Here is a 23,518-nt window from a genome sequence, read left to right as displayed (position 1 = left end):
TATAAATAATTTTCTAAAAAATGTCCAAAGCCTCTATAACAAACATTGCCCCAAGAAACTAAACGGATCACAGCAAAGAGACTGAATAATCCCTGGCTAACACCAAGCATCCTCAAATCCATTAACACAAAGCACAAATATGAAAAACAGTATAGAATAGGTCAAATAACTAGAGAACAGTCTAAACGTTACTCGTCAGCACTTACCAGCCTGATAAGATCTAAAAAATTGTATTATGAAAATAGATTACATAACATCAAAGGTGATATGAAAAAAACTTGGAAAACTCTATCTGAAATTCTTGGAACTAAAAAGTTATCCAAAAACAAAATCAAACTAACAAAATCGGATGAACCCCTACTCACACCTACTGAAACAGCAGACTCGTTGTTTTCTTCTCCTCCATAGGAAAAAAATCTAGCGAACAAAATACCAAGCGTAAACGCCTGTCCATCAGACTACCTCATAGGTACCTGCCCAGATACGCTATTCTTAGCTCCAACCAGCCCCATAGAAGTTACGCTCATCATAAACACCTTTTAAAACAAGGCAGGAGACATAAACAACTTGCCTGCTTTTATGTACAAAAAAGGTTCTCAAGTATTGTCACCAATTATTACAATGATCTTTAACAAATCCATTGAATCATCTACCTTCCCAACAATTCTCAAAATAGCGAGAGTCACTCCTATCTACAAAGGAGGTGACCAAGCTGACTTGAATAACTATAGACCAATATCTAACTTACCACTGCTCTCTAAAATCTTTGAAAGATTAATTCATAGACGGATCTATTCCTACCTCGTCTCACACAACATATTAAACCCGTGTCAGTTTGGATTCAGGAATAATAAAAGCATGAATGATGCTATCATACACATGCTAGAACTAATATATACCGCACTCGAAAAGAAAGAAGTCCCGATGGGCATTTTCATTGATTTACGTAAAGCTTTCGATACAGTCAACCATGAACTGCTGTACTCCAAATTAATGCACTATGGTATCAGAGGCAACTCCCTCAACTACCTAAAATCATACCTTAGTAACAGAACACAATATGTGTATGCAAATGATGCAAACTCTTCCACCCAACCAATCACAGTAGGAGTCCCACAAGGAAGTGTCCTTGGACCACTCCTCTTTCTCACATACCTCAATGATCTACCGAATGCATCACAGCTACTCAAACCCATATTATTTGCAGATGACACTACATATGTCTTTTCCCACCCAAACACAGTCATACTAGCAAACACAGTCACTGCCGAATTGCAGAAAATATCTGCCTGGATGATGACTAATAAACTTACCCTGAATACTGATAAAACCTTTTTCATTCAGTTTGGAAACGAAGCCGCAAATGATCCAATTAACATAACACTAAACGGATCATCAGTCATAAGACTCACAGAGGGAAAATTCCTAGGTATCCACCTTGACAGTAGCCTTAAGTTCTGAACACACATACAACAAATCACCAAGAAAATCTCCAAGACTGTAGGCATACTATCAAAGATAAGGTACTACGTTCCACAGTCAGCTCTCCTGGCACTGTACCATTCACTCATATACCCTTATCTAACATATGGAATTTGTGCATGGGGGTCAACAACATCCAGTCACCTAAAACCCCAAATAACCCAGCAAAAGGCAGCAGTAAGAATGATAACAAATTCCCACTCCTGCCAGAATACTACGCCAATTTTCAAAAGTCTGAATCTGCTCACCATTAAGCACATCCATACTTATTCATGTGCCTACTACATACACAGAACAATTCACGCAAATATAAACCCTCCACTCAAACTTCTCACCAACCTAAATAGGACACATGACCACAACACAAGACACATCTCTTTTTGATATACCTTGTGTCCATATCACACTGTGTAAAAACTCTATGCACATAAAGGGCCCCAAAATATGGAATTCATTACCAGAAGATATTAAAGTAACCCGGTCTGAAAATTAATTTAAGACTCTTCTCAAAAGCCACTTAATCACCCTAGACTAAATGCTAAATACTCAGTACACACTTACTCACTTATGTACTCCCACATCATAACTTCAACAATCACTTTGAACCTTTTATCCATTGTTGACTGGAATATAATTGAATCATTTTCACAAAAAGCATTTTAGGATATAAGAATATATATTTTGTCTTATACAAATTTAATTCAGTTATAATTAATAATCTAATGTACAACTATGAAATAATTACTATCCTACTGTACAACTATGATATACTCCTTAGTGTTAAGTAGACTGTAAGCCAATAATGTTAAGTTGGCCCATAATGCCTAGGCATAATAGAGGTTCTCTTTGCATTGCAACCCACTATTGTAAATACAAAATCTCTGTGTACTGTTTGCAAAGTCATAATATAAATAAATAAACAGGAAGCTTTTCACCCTTTGAGGGTCTGTCCCGTAGATCTACGGCTTTACGTTCAGGGTCCAAACCGTAGATCTGCGTCATGAGCTCAGCTCACTCTGATAAACTGTGAGTGGTACATTTGGGCCTACATATGAGAGAATACATCTATGTGGTATGTGTGCACCACATAAAACAGATCCTGCAGCATGCTGTGTATAATGAGAGAAAAAAACTGAAATAATGATTTTTCGATTAAAACAGCGACTTTGCAGTGTATTTTCGTATGTTTTTTATAGATCTATTTGCGATTTCTTGGTCTCATTTGATAGAATGGAAGACATATTACAGAAATAGAGATGATTTTGATTGGTTTTAGCACTGGAAATGGCTTGAAACTGAGCTCAAAGTAGCAGAAATGTTAAATTTTTGCCAATATTCAAGAGTAAACAAACAACCTCACACGTCTAATACACGCAAGCTGGTGGGTCTAATATGCATTCACAAATATGGTGATGATATTTATACAATTATTACATTATTGCATTACAGTAAATCTTCTATTTTTTGGTGTGAATAAAAATTCATTATGTGAATAAAAAATCAAAATGGAATTTATTTGTAAAGCCTCAAAACGTAACTAATGAACAGAGGAAATGTTAGTTTAGTTCCAGGAATACCTACATTGTTTATTCTGGACTCTATTTTGAAATTGGAATATTTTGAACTTTGTGTTAAATTGGCCAAATTAACAATTTCCGATCACTTTAATTTGTAGTTGAAACAGTTGACTTTGTGATTTCTTGTGCTCAATCGATAGAATAGAAGTAATACTAGTGAAATAGCTAAGAATTTGGTTGACTGGAATAATGTAATTGGCCTAAAATGGGAGTCAAAGTCGGCAAAATCGCCGATTCGTAAATATCTCTGACGCATCAAAATTCGCGAGAGCATAATTTCGTCAATTTTCCATCAAATTTCGTACTTTTTGTTTTATTACCTTCACAAAAAGATTCTCTACCATTTCATAATAAAAAATAACAAATTTTTTTTTTTTAACCCTTTCAGGGTCCGTCCCGTAGATCTACGGCTTTACATTCAGGGTCCAAACCGTAGATCTACGCCATGAGCTCAGCTCACTCTGATAAACTGTGAGTGGTACATTTGGGCCTAGATATGAGAGAATACATCTATGGGTATGTGTGCACCACATAAAACAGATCCTGCAGCACACTGTGTATAATGAGAGGAAAAAAATGAAATCATGATTTTTCGATTAAAACAGCAACTTTGCAGTGTTTTTTTGTATGTTTTTTATAGTTGTATTTGCGATTTCTTGGTCTCATTTGATAGAATGGAAGACATATTACAGAAATAGAGATGATTTTGATTGGTTTTAGCACTGGAAATGGCTTGAAACTGAGCTCAAAGTAGCAGAAATGTTAAATTTTTGCCGATATTCAAGAGTAAACAAACGACCTCACACATCTAATACACGTCGGCTGGTGGGTCTAATATACATTCACAAATATGGTGATGATATTTATACAATTATTACAGTATTGCATAACAGTAAATCTTCTATTTTTTGGTGTGAATAAAAATTTATTATGTGAATAAAAAATCAAAATGGAATTTATTTGTAAAGCTTCAAAACATAACTAATGAACAGAGGAAATGTTAGTTTAGTTCCAGGAATACCTGCATTGTTCATTCTGGACCCTATTTTGAAATTGGAATATTTTGAACTTTGTGTTAAATTGGCCAAATTAACAATTTCCGATCACTTTATTTTGTAGTTGAAACAGTTGACTTGGCGATTTCTTGTGCTCAATCGATAGAATAGAAGTAATACTAGTGAAATAGCTAAGAATTTGGTTGATTGGAATAATGTAATTGGCCTAAAATGGGAGTCAAAGTCGGCAAAATCGCCGATTCGTAAATATCGCTGACACATCAAAATTCGCGAGAGCATAATTTCGTCAGTTTTCCACCAAATTTCGTACTTTTTGTTTTATTACCTTCACAAAAAGATTCTCTACGATTTCATAAGAAAAAATAACAAATTTTTTTTTTTTAAATTCTTGGACACTGGCGCGTGACTCCAGATTTGGGCCTTGGACCCTGAAAGGGTTAAATTCTTGGGCACTGGGGCACCACTTGAGATTTGGGCCTTGGACCCTGAAGGGGTTAAAAGTTATCAAACCCTTTCCAAGAATCTTGATACAAGTTGTACCTTATTGTAAGGCACTTGCATATGCCCATAGATGCATGAATCTTTCCCTACTTACTGTACACTAGCATTGACAATTTGGAGCCAATCAGATAAGTCCTTTTTTTATTATAAATGAAGTGAAAATGAAACTTGGGAGGAAGGCAAAACATCTGGCAAACACTTAGTACCCCTTCAGAGATACCTAATAAGAATGGATGAGCACTGTAGTAGGCCTATTGGCCTCTGCTAGGCATGTTACCTACCCAGACCTACTCGTGTACCTGTCCAAACTCTTTTTTAAAACTACCCAAATTTCATGTTTTATTGATTCTGCTTGGGAGTTTGTTCCATCATTAACTCTTTCAGGGTTGGAACCCCTGATCTGAAACTTGCAAGGGTTGGAGTATTTTCAAAAAATAAAATTATTCTTATGATATGATAACTTTTTTCCCGAAGGTAATGAAACCAAGAGTACAAAATTTGATGGAAACTTACAGAATTACGCTCTCGCAAAGGTAGCGGTCTCGGCGATATATGTGCATCAGCGATTTTGCCTACTTCAAGCCCTATTTTTGGTCAATTCCATTGTTCCAGTTGACTAAACTCGTAGCTATTTCACTAGTATCCCTTCTATTCTAGTGACTGAGTACAAGAAACTGCCCATTTACCTATTTCAGCTACCCAGTAAAATGATCAGAAATTGGTAATTTGGCCAATTTTACACAAATTACCAATTTCAAAATAGGGTTCAGAATAAACAGTTTAGACATTCTTGGCACTAAAACATTTCCTCTGTTCATTAGTCATGTCCTCAGGCCTCTCTTATATTATGATTGTTTTCCATTTTAGGTTTTTATTCACACAAAAAACAGAACATTGACAGTTATGCAGACTATTTCATTATTGTAATAATTGTATAAATTATATCAGCACATTTGTGGACACGTATTAGACTGACCAGTATGATACATACTGGACGAATCACAATTTGTGTACTCTAGAATTTCGGCAAAAATCAAACATTTCTGCTACTTTGAACTCAATTTCAAGATACTTTCAATCCTTAAACCTGTTACAATCAGCTCTATTTCTGTAATATATATTCCATTCTATCAAATGAAACCAAGAAACTGAGAATAAGACAAAGCCTTATGAAAATACACCGCAAATTTGCTATTTAAACCAGAAACACGGTTACAGTTTTTCCTATTACGCACTGCTTGCTGCATGATTTTTCATATGTTGCACACTTACTGCATAGACCCATTGTCTCATATCTAGACCCAAATTTACTGCTAGCAGCTTATCTGAGTGAGCTGAGCTCATGGTTTAGAACAACAGGACTGACCCATGCTTCAGAGCCATAGTACTACAGGACCAACTCTAAAAGGGTTAAAGGGAGAACTTTGAACCTTGGGTAGCTTTTAAAAATAGGTTGGACAGGTACATGAGTGGCTGTGGGTTCATGAATGGCCCATGGTTAACTGGCTCATGCCTAGCACCTTGGAAATGAAAATGCTTATTTCCATGCAAAGCTTACTATGTGTGGCTTACATATTATAAAATATTAATTACAAAGAAGGCCACTAGCATCCCTAGGCATTTCAGGGAGACTTGACTTGACAGCAACTTGAGATTCAGTACCCACATCCAACTCATAACAAAAAAAAAAAAATTGCCCAAGACAGTTGGCATCCTCTCAAAGATACGTTATTATGTACTACAAAAAGCACTGTTTACATTATACTATTCACTGATCTACCTCTACTTCACCACACTATTTGTGCCTAGGGATCCACAGCAGCAAATCACCTCAAGCCAATAATAACCCAACAAAAAACCACGGTACGAATGATCACACAGTCTGCTACAAGACAACACACCCCCACTCTCCAAAGACCTAAATCTACTTACTTTACAAAACATTCACTCTTATTACTGTGCATGCTACATATACAGAACAGTAAATTCTAATATTAATCCTGACCAGAAGCACTTGATAGTTGCAACAAGACCCATAGACATAATACTAGACACAAAAATTCCTATGACATACCCCATGTCTGGCTTAATCTTTGTAAAAATCAAACCTGTAATTCTTAAAACAATAAACTTGATAAAAGCCATATAGCATGTACTAATAAAATATTCAATTCTCTTGTATTCATTATAACTCCTAATTTTATTTTTCCACCCACCTAAGAGACTGTATATATAAGCACCAGTGACCACCTAAGAGACTGTATATATAAGCTCTCAATTAGTCATTGCCTTAGACTCTTTAAGTTTGTGGGAAATTCTCTGCATATTAAGGGGCTTTCTGCATGCACACCTCAATGTCATTCACCTCTGTACAAATATTGTATCATGATGAAATAATTTTTTTTTTAGGCAGACATGGACAGGCAGGAAGGCATGGACAGGCAGGTAGGCATGGACAGGCAGGCAGGCATGGACAGGCAGGCAGGCATGGACAGGCAGGCAGGCATGGACAGGCAGGCAGGCATAGACAGGCAGGCATGCAGGCATGGACAGGCAGGCAGGCATAGACAGGCAGGCAGGCATAGACAGGCAGGCAGGCATAGACAGGCAGGCAGGCAGGCATGGACAGGCAGGCAGGCAGGCAGGCATGGACAGGCAGGCAGACAGGTATGGACAGGCATGGACAGGCAGACAGGCATGCATGGACTGGGCTGGACCATGGGGGAATTGACACCTGAAACACCCTTCCAGGCACGCTCGCATGCACATACACACGCGCACACAGCAGAGATGCAGTGTGTGCCACTAACAAAAATTTTCAACACATCCATTGAAATTGGGCAACTACCTGAGGTATGGAAGATGGCAAATGTAGTCCCAAGTTTTAAGAAAGGAGACAGACACAAGGCATTAAACTACAGACCTGTGTCACTGACGTGTATAGTATGCAAGGTCATGGAGAAGATTATCAGGAGGAGAGTGGTGGAGCACCTAGAAAGGCACAAGCTTATAAATGACAATCAGCAAGGTTTCAAGAAAGGAAAATCCTGTGTCACAAACCTACTGGAGTTTTATGACAAGGCAACGGAAGTAAGACACAAGAGGTTAATGCAAAGAGTTAGAGGATTAGGCACGCAAAGCAGGAAAGGCACTGCATTGGATCAGAGAATATCTGACAGGGAGGCAACAACGAGTCATGGTACGTGATGATGTGTCAGAGTGGGCACTTGTGACAAGCGGGGTTCCACAGGAGTTAGTCATAAGACTTGTGCTGTTTTTAGTATATGTGAATGACATGACGGAAGGGATACACTCAGAAATGTCCGTTTGCAGAGAATGTGAAATTAATGAGGAGAATTAAATCGGATGAGGATCAGACAGGACTACAGAGAGACCTGGACAGGTTACAAGCCTGCTCCAGCAACTGGCTCCTTGAATTTAACCCCGCCAAGTCATGAAGATCGGGGAAGGGCAAAGAAGACTGCAGACAGAGTATAGTCTAGGTGGCCAAAGACTTCAAACTTCACTCAAGGAAAAAGATCTTGGGGTGAGTATAATACTGAGCACATCTCCTGAGGTGCACATCAACTAGATAACTGCTGCAGCATATGGGTGCCTGGAAAACCTAAGAATAACATTCCGATACCTCAGTAAGGAATCGTTCAACACTCTGTACACCATGTACGTCAGGCCCATATTGGAGTATGCAGCACCAGTTTGGAGTCCACACCTGGTCAAGCATGTCAAGAAATTAGAGAAAGTGCAAAGGTTTGCAACAAGACTAGTCCCAGAGCTAAGGGGATTGTCCTACGAAGAAAGGTTAAGGGAAATCGGCCTGACTACATTAGAGGTCAGGAGGGTTAGGGAGACATGATAACGACATATAAAATACTGTGAGGAATTGACAAAGTGGACAAAGACAGGATGTTCCAGAAATGGGACACAGAAACAAGGGGTCACATTTGGAAGTTGAAGACTCTGATGAGTCAAAGGGATGTTAGGAAGTATTTCTTCAGTCATAGAGTTGTCAAGAAGTGGAATAACCTGAAAGTGATGTGGAGGCAGGAATCTTATGTAGTTTTGAGATGAAGTTTGATAAAGATCATGGAGCAGGGGGAGAGAGAGGGGACCTAGTAGCGATCAGTGAAGAGGCGGGGGCCAGGAGCGTTGACTTGATCCCTGCAACCACAAATAGGTGAGTACAAATAAATGAGTACACACACACACACTTGTGATGCAGTGGAAGCAGTATCCATGCATATCTTTAAGAAGAGGTATAATAAAGCTCATGGAGCAGGAAGAGTGACCTAGTAGTGACCAGTGAAGAGGCAGGGCCAGGAGCTGTGACTCGACCCCTGCAACCACAACTAGGTGAGTACATACACACACAGAGGGAGGGAGGGAGGTCAGAATAGGAGGGTACTAACAAGTGCTGGATGAAATACACACAATCAAGGAGGAGGTAAAGAAGCTGCTAAGTGAACTTGATACCTCAAAGGCAATGGGACCAGACAATATCTCTCCATGGGTCCTGAGAGAGGGAGCAGAGGTGCTCTATGTACTACTGACAACAATCTTCAACACATCTATCGAAACAGGGTGACTACCTGAGGTATGGAAGACAGCAAATATAGTCCCAATTTTTAAAAAATGAGACAGATTTGCAGCATTAAACTACAGACCAGTGTCACTGACATGTATAATGTGCAAAGTCATGTAGAAGATTATCAGGAGAAGAGTGGTGGAGCACCTAGAAAGGAATGAGCTTGTCAGCAACAACCAGCACGAATTTAGGGATGGGAAATCCTGTGTCACAGACCTTCTGGAGTTCTATGATAAGGTGAAAGCAGTAAAACAAGAGAGAGTGGGGTGGGTAGACTGCATTTTCCTAGACTGTAAGAAGGCCTTTGACACAGTTCCACACAAGAGATTAGTGCAAAAGCTGGAGGACCAGGCAGGTATAACAGGGAAGGCACTGCAATGGATCAGAGAGTGCCTGATGGGAAGACATCAGCAAGTCATGGTATGTGACAAGGTGTCAGAGTGGGTGCCCATGATGAGTCGGGTTCCACAGGGTTCAGTCCTAGGACTGGTGCTGTTTCTGATACAGTATATGTGAATGACATAATGGAAGGAATAGGCTCAGAAGTGTTCAACCTCACCAAGTGCAAAGTCATGAAGATTGGGGAAGGGCAAAAGAAGACCACAGACAAAGTACAGTCTAGGGGGTCAGAGACTACAAACCTCACTCAAGGAAAAGAATCTTGGGGTAAATATGATACCAAGCACATCTCCTGAGGCACACATCAACCAGATAACTGCTGCAGCAGATGGGCGCCTAGCAAACCTAAGAATAACATTCCAACATCTTGGTAAGGAATCATTCAGGACCCTATTCACTGTGTACGTTAGGCCCATATTGGAATATGCAGCACCAGTTTGGAACCCACACTGGCCACACACGTCAAGAAATTAGAGAAAGTGCAAAGGTTTGCAACAAGACTAGTCCTGGAGCTAAGGGGCATGTCCTACAAGGAGAGGTTAAGGGAAATCTACATGATGACACTGGAGGACAGGAGAGATGGGGGGGACATGATAACGACGTATAAAATACTGAGAGGAATCGACAAAGTGGACAGAGACAGGATGTTCCAGAGATGGTGCACAGCAACAAGGGGTCACAGTTGGAAGTTGAAGACTCAAATGAGTCACAGGGATGTTAAGAAGTTCTTCTTCAGTCATAGAGCTGTCAGGAAGTGGACTAGTCTGGTAAGTGATGTAGTGGAGGCAGGATCCATTCATAGCTTTAAGAAGAGGTATGATAAAGCTCATGGAGTAGAGAGAGTGACCTAGTAGTGACCAGTGAAGATGTGGGGCCAGGAGCTGTGACTCAACCCCTGCAACCACAATTAGGTGAGTAAACACATGCAACCCCCTCTCTGACGCTTCATCCACAAGGAGAATTTCCAGAGACCAGTGATCCTGGGTAATCTCCCTGAAGATATAGAAGAATGGGTACCACCAGAACCATTGTGTGTCCAGTAAGGATAAAACCACCCCAATTTATGGAGACTTTACTTCTAACTAACTAAAACTTAATCTAACCACGTAACAACTGCAAACCTTCTATGGCAGGGCATCACCTCAGAAACAACTCAGCCAACTAGCAACTCCAGAAAGCAGCCAACTGACCTCAAGTGCCCTACAGCCATCATCTCCAGCCTGCACCCTGCAATCACAAAAAAAAAAAAGGCAATTGAAAAAAAATATACTCTCTTCCATCTTAGCATTATGTAGTTTTATAACTGTGTGAAGCTGATGGGTAGTGTGGTATACCCCATTCTATGAATTTCATGAGTTCATGATTAACACTACATACACACTTGTATTAAAATGCACCAAAATGGTTAAGCCATTATTACAAAAAAAGTATTTTTAGATGGTGGGTTTACTCATTTTGTAATAAAGAGTTCGGGATACATATTATATAAAAATCAATCTTTGGTCTAGAGGTATTTAAAATATATATACATGTTACAATAATAAATTATTAGCATCTTAAAATAATAATATATATATCTATGCTAAAATAATAAATTATAAATAACATTTGTATAATAATAAATTATGATCAACTCCATGTCTCACACGACACTTATAATGACGCTCTGTGTCCCACACGACACTTATTCGAGTTGTGACGCTCCTTCTCCACCATGTCACTCGACACCCTTTTTGCCATGTGATGACGCTCCTTCACAACCGTGTCCCTTGACACCCTTTTCTCTGTGTCACCAGACACTCCAGCTCTCCGTGTCACACGACACCCTTTTCTCTGCATCATCCACACCCTTTCTCGACTGTGTCACACTTGACACCCTTGTCTCTGCAACACACTCACTATCGACGTAGAGTCTTTCGAGAGGCCAGTCACATGATACTATTCAATGTACACTACAACCAGGCCATCTTCAGTGTCACAAGACACCCTTTTCTTCTCAGTGTTCCACTACGGTCCTGTAGCATATCTCAGTGTTCCACTCCATCATACTTCCCTAAGTGTCACACTACGGTCCTAGCCCAGTTCAGTGTAACACTCCAACCTTTTCTTCATGTAATGTCCCACTAAAACAGCATCCGATGACTCCAGCCCACAGTTGACCAACGTAGGCGGTGAGTCTGCAGACATCACCTGTAGTCCTGTAAATACTCTCCAAGGCCGGTAGAAGTACACCGTAAGATGGTCTGGTGAGTACTATCTACCGCCTTCAAGACCAATTGGCACACCACAAGGTGGTCCGATGAATTACTAGCAGAACACCATGCTGCAAGCTCACTGAGTGCGGCTGTCAAGTAACTGAGGCCATCAGACTCAGTGAGCTGCGGTGAGTGGCTCTTCTAAAATCAGTAGAAGCCAGTAGAATACCAAAAGATGGGCAGGAGAATATTCTCTACTGCCAGTATATCTATACTGTAAGGTGTTCTGGTAATTACTGCTGCGATGCGTACCGTGAGGTGTTCAGGTACTTACTGCTCTAAGGCCGGCTCAGAAGTCCCCACAATGGGTTTGACGACGTACCCAGTGGTACTGCCGGCTGGCAGGTTAACTATTTAACCGCTAGTTTGGCAGGGGGCCGTAACAGCCATTTACCTTTATTACCCCATCTCCCCTCCCTTCACCCATCCTTTTCCCATATTTCCATCCTTACCCATTTTTCTTCCTTACCCATCTTACCAAAGCTCTGGTCATAACTCGACTAATCATGCTGGATTTCACACACAGTGAAATTTTCCTCAACTTTTGCAGCAAAAACATGCCATTAATTTTCTACAGAAGGTACTCTTGAACATAATTTCATTGATGATTTATTAATAACATGATATAAACCCTCCCCTCAAACGTCTCCTTACCAACCTCAACAGAACACATGACCATAACACAAGGCACAGATCACTCTTTGATGTTCCTCGTGTCCATCTCACGCTATGCAAAAACTCAGTGCACATAAAAGGCCCTAAAATCTGGAATTCATTACCTGTAAATATAAAAGAAACACTGTCTGTTTATAAATTCAAGTCTCTTCTCAAAAATCACCTACTCACCCACAACCAAATAAATACTGAATAATTGTATCTTAAAAATTGTATCTCACAAATGTTTCTCATAATTGTATGTCATAAATGTTTAACCTGATACCCAATCAAACTTTGTTATTTTTTTAATTACATTACCTAACAGAATACTCCATTCTACTGAATGCACAGCAATACAGTAAATGACCATATGACCTGTCTTTGTAATACTCATTTGTGCTTAATTGTTATCTGTTTACAATAATGTTTTACCACTGAATATATCACTGCTTAGTTAATCTTAAGTTAATTTTAAGCCTGCCAATAATGCTCTGCATACAAGGGGCTTTGGCATGTTGCACTTAACTGTATTCATTTGTACTACTCTGTATCATGTTCAAATTAATAAATAAATAAATAAATAAATAAATAAATAGATATGCGCTATTTGTAGGTAGTAGGTTGGTAGACAGCAACCACCCAGGGAAGTACTACCGTCCTGCCAGATGACTGTGAAACAAAAACCTGTAACTGTTTTGCATGATGGTAGGATTGCTGGTTTCTTTTTCTGTCTCATAAACACGCTAAGATAACAGGGATATCTTGCTACTCCTACTTACACTTTGGTCACACTTCACAGACACGCACATGCATATATATATATACATACATCTAGGTTTTTCTCCTTTTTCTAAATAGCTCTTGTTCTTTTTTATTTCTTCTATTGTCCATGGGGAAGTGGAAAAGAATCTTTCCTCCGTAAGCCATGCGTGTCGTATGAGGCGACTAAAATGCCGGGAGCAATGGGCTAGTAACCCCTTCTCCTGTATACAATTACTAAAAAAGAGAAGAAGAAAAACTTTATAAAACTGGGTTGCTTAAATGTGCGTGGATGTAGTGCGGATGACAAGAAACAGATGATTGCTGATGTTATGAATGAAAAGAAGTTGGATGTCCTGGCCCTAAGCGAAACAAAGCTGAAGGGGGTAGGAGAGTTTCAGTGGGGGGAAATAAATGGGATTAAATCTGGAGTATCTGAGAGAGTTAGAGCAAAGGAAGGGGTAGCAGTAATGTTAAATGATCAGTTATGGAAGGAGAAAAGAGAATATGAATGTGTAAATTCAAGAATTATGTGGATTAAAGTAAAGGTTGGATGCGAGAAGTGGGTCATAATAAGCGTGTATGCACCTGGAGAAGAGAGGAATGCAGAGGAGAGAGAGAGATTTTGGGAGATGTTAAGTGAATGTATAGGAGCCTTTGAACCAAGTGAGAGAGTAATTGTGGTAGGGGACTTGAATGCTAAAGTAGGAGAAACTTTTAGAGAGGGTGTGGTAGGTAAGTTTGGGGTGCCAGGTGTAAATGATAATGGGAGCCCTTTGATTGAACTTTGTATAGAAAGGGGTTTAGTTATAGGTAATACATATTTTAAGAAAAAGAGGATAAATAAGTATACACGATATGATGTAGGGCGAAATGACAGTAGTTTGTTGGATTATGTATTGGTAGATAAAAGACTGTTGAGTAGACTTCAGGATGTACATGTTTATAGAGGGGCCACAGATATATCAGATCACTTTCTAGTTGTAGCTACACTGAGAGTAAAAGGTAGATGGGATACAAGGAGAATAGAAGCATCAGGGAAGAGAGAGGTGAAGGTTTATAAACTAAAAGAGGAGGCAGTTAGGGTAAGATATAAACAGCTATTGGAGGATAGATGGGCTAATGAGAGCATAGGCAATGGGGTCGAAGAGGTATGGGGTAGGTTTAAAAATGTAGTGTTAGAGTGTTCAGCAGAAGTTTGTGGTTACAGGAAAGTGGGTGCAGGAGGGAAGAGGAGCGATTGGTGGAATGATGATGTAAAGAGAGTAGTAAGGGAGAAAAAGTTAGCATATGAGAAGTTTTTACAAAGTAGAAGTGATGCAAGGAGGGAAGAGTATATGGAGAAAAAGAGAGAGGTTAAGAGAGTGGTGAAGCAATGTAAAAAGAGAGCAAATGAGAGAGTGGGTGAGATGTTATCAACAAATTTTGTTGAAAATAAGAAAAAGTTTTGGAGTGAGATTAACAAGTTAAGAAAGCCTAGAGAACAAATTGATTTGTCAGTTAAAAATAGGAGAGGAGAGTTATTAAATGGAGAGTTAGAGGTATTGGGAAGATGGAAGGAATATTTTGAGGAATTGTTAAATGTTGATGAAGATAGGGAAGCTGTGATTTCGTGTATAGGGCAAGGAGGAATAACATCTTGTAGGAGTGAGGAAGAGCCAGTTGTGAGTGTGGGGGAAGTTCGTGAGGCAGTACGTAAAATGAAAGGGGGTAAGGCAGCCGGGATTGATGGGATAAAGATAGAAATGTTAAAAGCAGGTGGGGATATAGTTTTGGAGTGGTTGGTGCAATTATTTAATAAATGTATGGAAGAGGGTAAGGTACCTAGGGATTGGCAGAGAGCATGCATAGTTCCTTTGTATAAAGGCAAAGGGGATAAAAGAGAGTGCAAAAATTATAGGGGGATAAGTCTGTTGAGTGTACCTGGTAAAGTGTATGGTAGAGTTATAATTGAAAGAATTAAGAGTAAGACGGAGAATAGGATAGCAGATGAACAAGGAGGCTTTAGGAAAGGTAGGGGGTGTGTGGACCAGGTGTTTACAGTGAAACATATAAGTGAACAGTATTTAGATAAGGCTAAAGAGGTCTTTGTGGCATTTATGGATTTGGAAAAGGCGTATGACAGGGTGGATAGGGGGGCAATGTGGCAGATGTTGCAAGTGTATGGTGTAGGAGGTAGGTTACTGAAAGCAGTGAAGAGTTTTTACGAGGATAGTGAGGCTCAAGTTAGAGTATGTAGGAAAGAGGGAAATTTTTTCCCAGTAAAAGTAGGCCTTAGACAAGGATGTGTGATGTCACCGTGGTTGTTTAATATATTTATAGATGGGGTTGTAAGAGAAGTAAATGCGAGGGTCTTGGCAAGAGGCGTGGAGTTAAAAGATAAAGAATCACACACAAAGTGGGAGTTGTCACAGCTGCTCTTTGCTGATGACACTGTGCTCTTGGGAGATTCTGAAGAGAAGTTGCAGAGATTGGTGGATGAATTTGGTAGGGTGTGCAAAAGAAGAAAATTAAAGGTGAATACAGGAAAGAGTAAGGTTATGAGGATAACAAAAAGATTAGGTGATGAAAGATTGAATATCAGATTGGAGGGAGAGAGTATGGAGGAGGTGAACGTATTCAGATATTTGGGAGTGGACGTGTCAGCGGATGGGTCTATGAAAGATGAGGTGAATCATAGAATTGATGAGGGAAAAAGAGTGAGTGGTGCACTTAGGAGTCTGTGGAGACAAAGAACTTTGTCCTTGGAGGCAAAGAGGGGAATGTATGAGAGTATAGTTTTACCAACGCTCTTATATGGGTGTGAAGCGTGGGTGATGAATGTTGCAGCGAGGAGAAGGCTGGAGGCAGTGGAGATGTCATGTCTGAGGGCAATGTGTGGTGTGAATATAATGCAGAGAATTCGTAGTTTGGAAGTTAGGAGGAGGTGCGGGATTACCAAAACTGTTGTCCAGAGGGCTGAGGAAGGGTTGTTGAGGTGGTTCGGACATGTAGAGAGAATGGAGCGAAACAGAATGACTTCAAGAGTGTATCAGTCTGTAGTGGAAGGAAGGCGGGGTAGGGGTCGGCCTAGGAAGGGTTGGAGGGAGGGGGTAAAGGAGGTTTTGTGTGCGAGGGGCTTGGACTTCCAGCAGGCATGCGTGAGCGTGTTTGATAGGAGTGAATGGAGACAAATGGTTTTTAATACTTGACGTGCTGTTGGAGTGTGAGCAAAGTAACATTTATGAAGGGATTCAGGGAAACCGGCAGGCCGGACTTGAGTCCTGGAGATGGGAAGTACAGTGCCTGCACTCTGAAGGAGGGGTGTTAATGTTGCAGTTTAAAAACTGTAGTGTAAAGCACCCTTCTGGCAAGACAGTGATGGAGTGAATGATGGTGAAAGTTTTTCTTTTTTGGGCCACCCTGCCTTGGTGGGAATCGGCCGGTGTGATAATAATAAAAAAAAAATAATATGCGCTATTGCAAAATGTAAGATTCTACTGTATACGATGAAACATAAAAGTGTCATGAAAATGTCGGTGGGAGAAGATACCATATAGACAGACAAGAGAGAATATTTGATCTGTATATTTCAGTCTTACTCTGAGATCGTCATAAACAAGAACAAATATCATAATAATATGTTTATATAGTGACAACTGGGTATGGGGGTAGGTGGATAATAATCTTAGTTGTCTGAGGTGGGGCTTGAGTATTTGATATCTCATTGAGGAATTAAGGAATATGTCAGATAGTTTGTTTTATCTGCCTAAAATAGGTCCTGGTATGTATTTCAGTGTAAACTTTGTAGTTACATCCAGTAGGATGTAATATTGAAGTTGGATGTTTGATGTATAACATCTGCTCTGCTTTCAATGTCTTCCTTTTGAACAGGTCTTTCATTTTATGTGTTATCTTATTGCCTTCCCCAGTTTACTGTGTGTCTACAAGATTTTACATATTAAAAAAAAAGGAGGATCTCTATTGTGCATATCTAACAGATCATTTGTGTTTAGTTATTCTAGTGGAGACCACAGCCAGTCTCACTCATGTAAATCAACTCACAATCAATGATTGGAGTTTCAGTGTTGACCAGTGTCTTGTGATTTCTCAAGAAGTAACTATATTTTTGAGATAGGAGAAGGCTATATCTGTGATGCTTTTGCTGTTTTTGTCAATCCCAGTTGTAGGCTTATTTGTCACTTGTTCTTTATAAACTTTGAAATAGTTTTTGCTTCAGTGAATCCAGCTTTAATAAACCAACCAGGATATCTGAATGTGGCAAAGTCTTCTGGATGATAGCTTTTTCCTGATCTAGAAGAGAGAGGCTGCAGATTCTTTGTGCTCATATATCAAGACAAACTCCACCTCTAATACTTTCTTATGGGCACTAAGAATTTGTAGCCCTTCCCTTCTAGAAGGGTAACCGTTTAGAATTTCTTTTTTCCAAAACTTTCAGTTTGTTGAAGTAGTTGGTTCCCTAATCAAAATACCCCAGTCCAATTCACTGCAGATATTCGAGCACCCACTGCATTTATCTACATTCCTTTGGCACAGCCTACATCGTGCATTTCTCCTTTAGTAGTGTTATTCCAATTTTCCTTATTGCCTCCTGCAATTTGTCACTCCATATGCATTTTTCTGGTTGAACTTTTGCCAGCTTTCCCTGTACTAACCAAAATAATATGAATTTTTTAGATAATGTTACTGTACACATAAGATTTTTTTTTTTTTTTTTTTTTTTTTTTTTTTTTTTTAAATAATACCTGCAATCTTCCACCAGGGTAGTGTGCTTTTCCTCCTCTCTTTTTTTTTATTTTGGGTTACCCTTCTTTGATGGGAGAGAGTCAGTGTGTTAAAAAATAAAATAAAATGTAGTTTATAAACATTATGCTGTTAATTGTCCAGCAAAATGGAATATCATTTTTTATTTAGTTTAATAGTGGTTAAAGTTCTTAGAATACTTTTGATAGCTAAATTCTAATGTCTGTTTTGTAACCATCTACTGTATGTACTTAAATAGAGACATCCCTTTTTTTTTTTTTTTATCTTTTGTGCAGTATTTGTTTCTTTTTCAGATCACCCTATTGACCCACCTCGTAAAGAAGTTAGTCCTTGGAAGACTGATGTTCCAGAGAACTGTGGCTATCAATTTCATATGCTTGATGGTGTTTTCCAGGTAATGTTCTGTCTTTATATCTCTTATGTGGCTACTGGTATTTAGGGAGGGAGATCATGGTAATAAATATGATGCAGCCTCTCCTCACTTAATGACAGAGTTCTGTTCCTGAGACCACATTGTTAAACAAATTCATAACTAAATGAGGAGCATACTATAATGGTAGTTAGTTTGTGTCAACCATTTTTTATATTGTTTTAATGTCACCTTTGCACTATTTATAACATTTCTGGCATATTTTTAAATGTTTATAGTGTACTGTATATTGAAATAAACAGAATAGAGGAAATCAGCTCTAATATACATTATTTAGGCATGAATTCTAGTCAGAGAGCTAGTCGTAAGTCCGAGGCTTCGGTTAACGAGTATGTCGCTAAGTGAGGAGAGGCTGTATTGTGTATAAATCTGTAGTGGAAGGGAGGAGGGGTAGAGGTCATCCTAGGAAAGGATGGAGGGAGGGGGTAAAAGAGATTTTGTGTACAAGTGACCTGGACATGCAGCAGACATGTGTGAGCATGTTAGATAAGAGTGAATGGAGGCAAATAGCTTTTGGGAACCTAACGAGCTATTGGAGTATGAGCTGGGTAATATTTTGTGAAGGGATTCAAGGAAACCGGTTAGCCGGACTTGAGTCATAGAGTTGAGAAGTACAATGCCTGCACTTTAAAGGAAGGGCTTGGGATATTGGCTGTTTGGAGTGACATCTAAGCTGTCATATCTGGGCACCTCTGCAAAAACAATGATTATGTGTGAATGATGACAAAAGTGTTGAATGATGGTGAAAGTGTTGAATGATGGTGCAAGTGTTGAATGATGGTGAAAGTGTTGAATAATGATGAAAGTGTTTCTTTTTTGGGTCACCCTGCCTTGGTGGGAGATGGCTAATGTGTTAAAAAAAATTGTGTATATGTACGTACTTCAGTAAGGCCTTTGATAGTTTCACATTGGAGATTGTTGAGGAAAGTAGCAGCACACAGAGTAGAAGGAAAAATTTTCTCCTGGATAAAGGCATGGTTAACAGATAGGTTACAGAGTTTGCATAAATGGAGAGATATCAGAGTGGGAACTTGTCACAAGCTGTGTTCCACTTGGGTCAGTGTTGGGCTCATTGTTGTTCGCAGTATACACAAACAATATACATGTACAGTGGTCCCTCGATAATTGTAAGGCTCGATAGTCGTAATTTTCGAAAATCGTAACGTTATTTTCATCAAAACATTGGCTCGTGAATCGTCGTTTGACTTGCAAATAGTTGTTCGTCTGGGATGTCTACATACAGCCCTGAGCCGCCTCACACTCCATTCCCAACCAGTGTGCCATTGTTTATCAGTGAGTGAGGATGATCCCACGAGTTCATATGATACGTTTCATAATATTCCATTTATTTTAGTGCTTGCAACTGCTAAATAAGTCACCATGGCTCCAAAGAAACCTTCTAGTGCCAGCCCTTTGGTAAAGAATGTGAGAAACACACATAATTTAAGAAAAAGTTTGTAGAAAAATACGAAGGTGGTGGTGGTAGAGTGGAAGCAGTTGTGATAGTGGTTGATGGTGGTATAGGGTGGTAGTGATGGTGGTAGGTGGTAGTGATGGCGGTAGCAGTTGTAATAGTGGTAGAAGGTGGTAGTGATGGTGGTAGCAGTTGTAATAGTGGTAGAAGGTGGTAGTGATGGTGGTAGCAGTTGCAATAGTGGTAGAAGGTGATAGTGATGGTGGTAGACAGTGGTAGTGGTTGTGATGGTGGTAGACAGTGGTAGTGGTTGTGATGGTGGTAGACAGTGGTAGTGGTTGTGATGGTGGTAGACAGTGGTAGTGGTTGTGATGGTGGTAGAGGGTGCCTTCTTCAGTGATTCAGCGATACTACTAACTCCTACAATGTTGTTGGAGTTATATAGGGCTACAGAAAACCCTGCTGCCTCAGCTGCTGCTTCACCACCATTAAGAACATAAGAATGGAGGAACACTGCAGAAGGCCTACTGGCCCATGCAAGGCAGGTCCTTATCAAAACAACCTCTACCTAAAGCTACCCAAGAAATAACTCCTGTACCCAATGACACCAATCAAACCCAGCCCCTCCCACTCATATATTTGTCCAATCTCTTCTTAAAGCTACCCAAGGTCCTAGCCTCTATCACCCAACTGGGAAGATTGTTCCATGCATCTACAACTCTGTTAGAAAACCAGTACTTACCTATGTCCTTTCTAAATCTAAATTTATCCAACTTAAATCCTTTATTTCTGGTTCTTACCTGGTTCGACACCCTCAGTACTTTATTAATATCTCCTTTGTTTATGCCCGTCATCCACTTATACACTTCAGTGATATCTCCCCTCATTCTACGTCTCTCCAGAGAGTGGAGATTTAAGGCTTTAAGTCTATCTTCATATGGGAGATTCCTTACACAGTAAATCATTTTAGTCATTCTTCTCTGTATGTTCTCTAATGAGTCTATATCCATCCTGTAGTAAGGGGACCAAAACTGAGAAGCATAATCTAAATGAGGCCTCACTAGTGTTGTATAGAGCTGTAAAATAACTTTTGGACTTCTGTTACTTATACTTCTTGAGATAAATTCAAGTAATCTGTTAGCCTTGTTGTGCACACTAAGGCACTGCTGTCTTGGCTTTAGATTTCTGCTTACCATGACTCCCAAGTCTTTTTCACATTCTTTATGATCAAGCTCTGCTTCACCTACATTATAGCTTCGAGGGTTATTTTCATTACCAAAGACTAGTACCTTACACTTATCCACATTGAACTTCATCTGCCATTTTGTAGACCAGGACATTAATTTGTCCAAATCCTCCTGGAGTTCATTGCTATCCTCCTCAGAATGAATTATACGGCCTAACTTTGTATCATCAGCAAATTTACTCATGTCACTCGTAATCCCTTCATCAAGGTCATTAACGTAAATTATGAACAAGAGAGGGCCTAAAACTGATCCTTGTAGAACCCCACTAGTGACTAATCCCCATTCAGATTTCACCCCATTAATGGTAAAACTCTGCTTTCTATTGGTAAGCCATGCCTCTATCCATGCTAGAACTTTACCTCCTATACCATGAGCTGCCACTTTTCTTAAGAGTCTCTTGTAAGGTACTCTATCGAAGGCTTTACTAAAATCCAAATAAACAATATCATATTCTTTATCACTGTCAACTACCTCAAATGTTCTATTGAAGAACATCAGTAAGTTTGTCAGGCAGGAACGACCTCTCGTGAATCCATGCTGAGATTCATTTATCAAGTTATGCTCTTCAAGGTGACTTCTAATAATGTCAGCTATAATTGATTCTAATAACTTGACCACTGTAGATGTCAGGCTTATTGGACGGTAATTAGAAGGAGTGGACTTATCCCCTGATTTGAATATAGGAACCACATTAGCCATCTTCCACAACTCTGGCACAACACCGGTAAGGATGGACGCATTAAACACACTCGTTAATGGCTGACTAAGCTCCATCTTGCATTCCTTAAGTACCCTGGAAAACAACTCATCAGGTCCTGGGGACTTACTTTGCTTCAGTTTGTCTGTCTGTTTAATAACCATGTCCCCTGTGATAGTAATATTAGTTAATTTAAATTCATCATGAACTAAATAATTGTTAATTACTGGAATCTCATTTATATCTTCCTGTGTAAAAACTGACAAAAAATAGTCATTAAATAAGGAACACATTTCCAGTTCGTTATCCGTCAGCTGTCCATTCCCAATTTTCAGAGGTCCTACTTTTTCCTTCACCTTCTTCTTCTTCTTCTTATGACCAGAGCTTTGGTAAGATGGGTAAGGACAGAAATCTTGGAAAAGGGTGGGAGGGGGGAGAGAGGTAGGATATAAAAGGTAAGTGGCCCAACCACTTTGGTGTAATTTAAAAAGTGTATGTGGAGTAATATAATATTCTTGAATAGGTATAATACTAACCCATCAGAGTCACATAGATATAACAGATATATAAGTACATGACTCTGAATTGGTAGTAAATATACAAGTTGCGATTTTTTTTTTTTTTTTTTTTTTTTTTGCGATTGCACAACGGATATTTAAACGACAATGAAGGCAATAATTTTCTGGTCAGTTTATAAAGAATTACTTGACACAATAGCTTCTTACAAGGTGGTGTCCCGCCATAGTAAACGTAGCATAATTTTAACAGTAGAATATTATACACGAGGTCTCCCTAATTGGGGGTGATGATTTTCATAGTAAACATAGAAGGGTTCTGGTGTTACCCAATCATCTTCATTTGCAGGGAGGTTGCTCAGTATCATTGGTCGATGGTAATCGTCTTTATGGATAAACGACGGACCCTCTGTGGGAGAGTCATTCTTTGAGTCCTGTGAAGAGGAGTAATATTGATGATATAATCCGTGGTACAGTATTTTCAACTTGGAGAGGATGTTCTCTATCTGGCATGTAGAGTTCTTGCATTGCATAGAGTTGTTTCTTCTTCAGGGTGTCAAGACGTACATTTAAGGCAGTTATATCTTGTTGTACATGTAAATCTGCCATTTTAACTCTATCTCTCCTCCTGGTGCCCGTAATGAAGCGGAGAGCTCTATTCTGGACCTGTTGCAACCGTAGCATATTGGTCTTTGTTGTTAATGACATTGGGACACATGGGTATTCGAGTATAGGTCTTATTATCATTTTATACAGGTATTTTTTGACATGTGGAGGGGCTTGATTAAATCTAAAGAGACTATTAAGACCAGCTTTGGCTATGTTGATCTTTTTATTTACATGAGATGTTGAGTGGAGTAGCCTGTCTATTTCATATCCCATGATCTTGTTAGGGTTTCTAATGGCTACAGGTGTACCTCTGATGGAGATACCCCCTTTATCTTCAATGGTTGATGCAAAACATCCTATCGTGCTAACAAGGACTTTGTCAGGATTAGTCGTAATTCTCCATTTTTTTCCCCAATTAGATATTCGACAAAGTTCAATATTCATTTTTTCTATGACTCTCTCATACTTGTATTTTCCTGTTACCGGAGTTGATGAGACGACATGGATAACATCATCTGCAAATTGCGTTATAATTGTATCATTGAACTCTGGTTGAGGGAGGTCAATCACATAAATGTTGAATAGAATTGGAC

At 39.4% G+C, this 23,518-nt stretch overlaps 1 protein-coding gene across 15 annotated transcripts in view; it reads left to right on the top strand.

Moving 5' to 3' along the window:
- The window catches only part of AMPdeam (AMP deaminase), a 231,436-nt gene that overhangs the window by 136,321 nt on the left and 71,597 nt on the right, over nt 1–23,518 (top strand). For all 15 annotated transcript variants that reach the window (XM_070086034.1, XM_070086036.1, XM_070086032.1 and 12 more), the window contains one exon: nt 18,307–18,407. In XM_070086034.1, the coding sequence (XP_069942135.1) occupies nt 18,307–18,407 (101 nt within the window). The remainder of the gene's footprint in view (nt 1–18,306; nt 18,408–23,518) is intronic.

Source organism: Cherax quadricarinatus, chromosome 18 (assembly GCF_038502225.1).
Source record: "Cherax quadricarinatus isolate ZL_2023a chromosome 18, ASM3850222v1, whole genome shotgun sequence".
NCBI classification, from domain to species: domain Eukaryota; kingdom Metazoa; phylum Arthropoda; class Malacostraca; order Decapoda; family Parastacidae; genus Cherax; species Cherax quadricarinatus.
The sequence above is the reverse complement of the archived record's forward strand: the minus strand, read 5'-3'. Positions and strand labels throughout refer to the sequence as shown.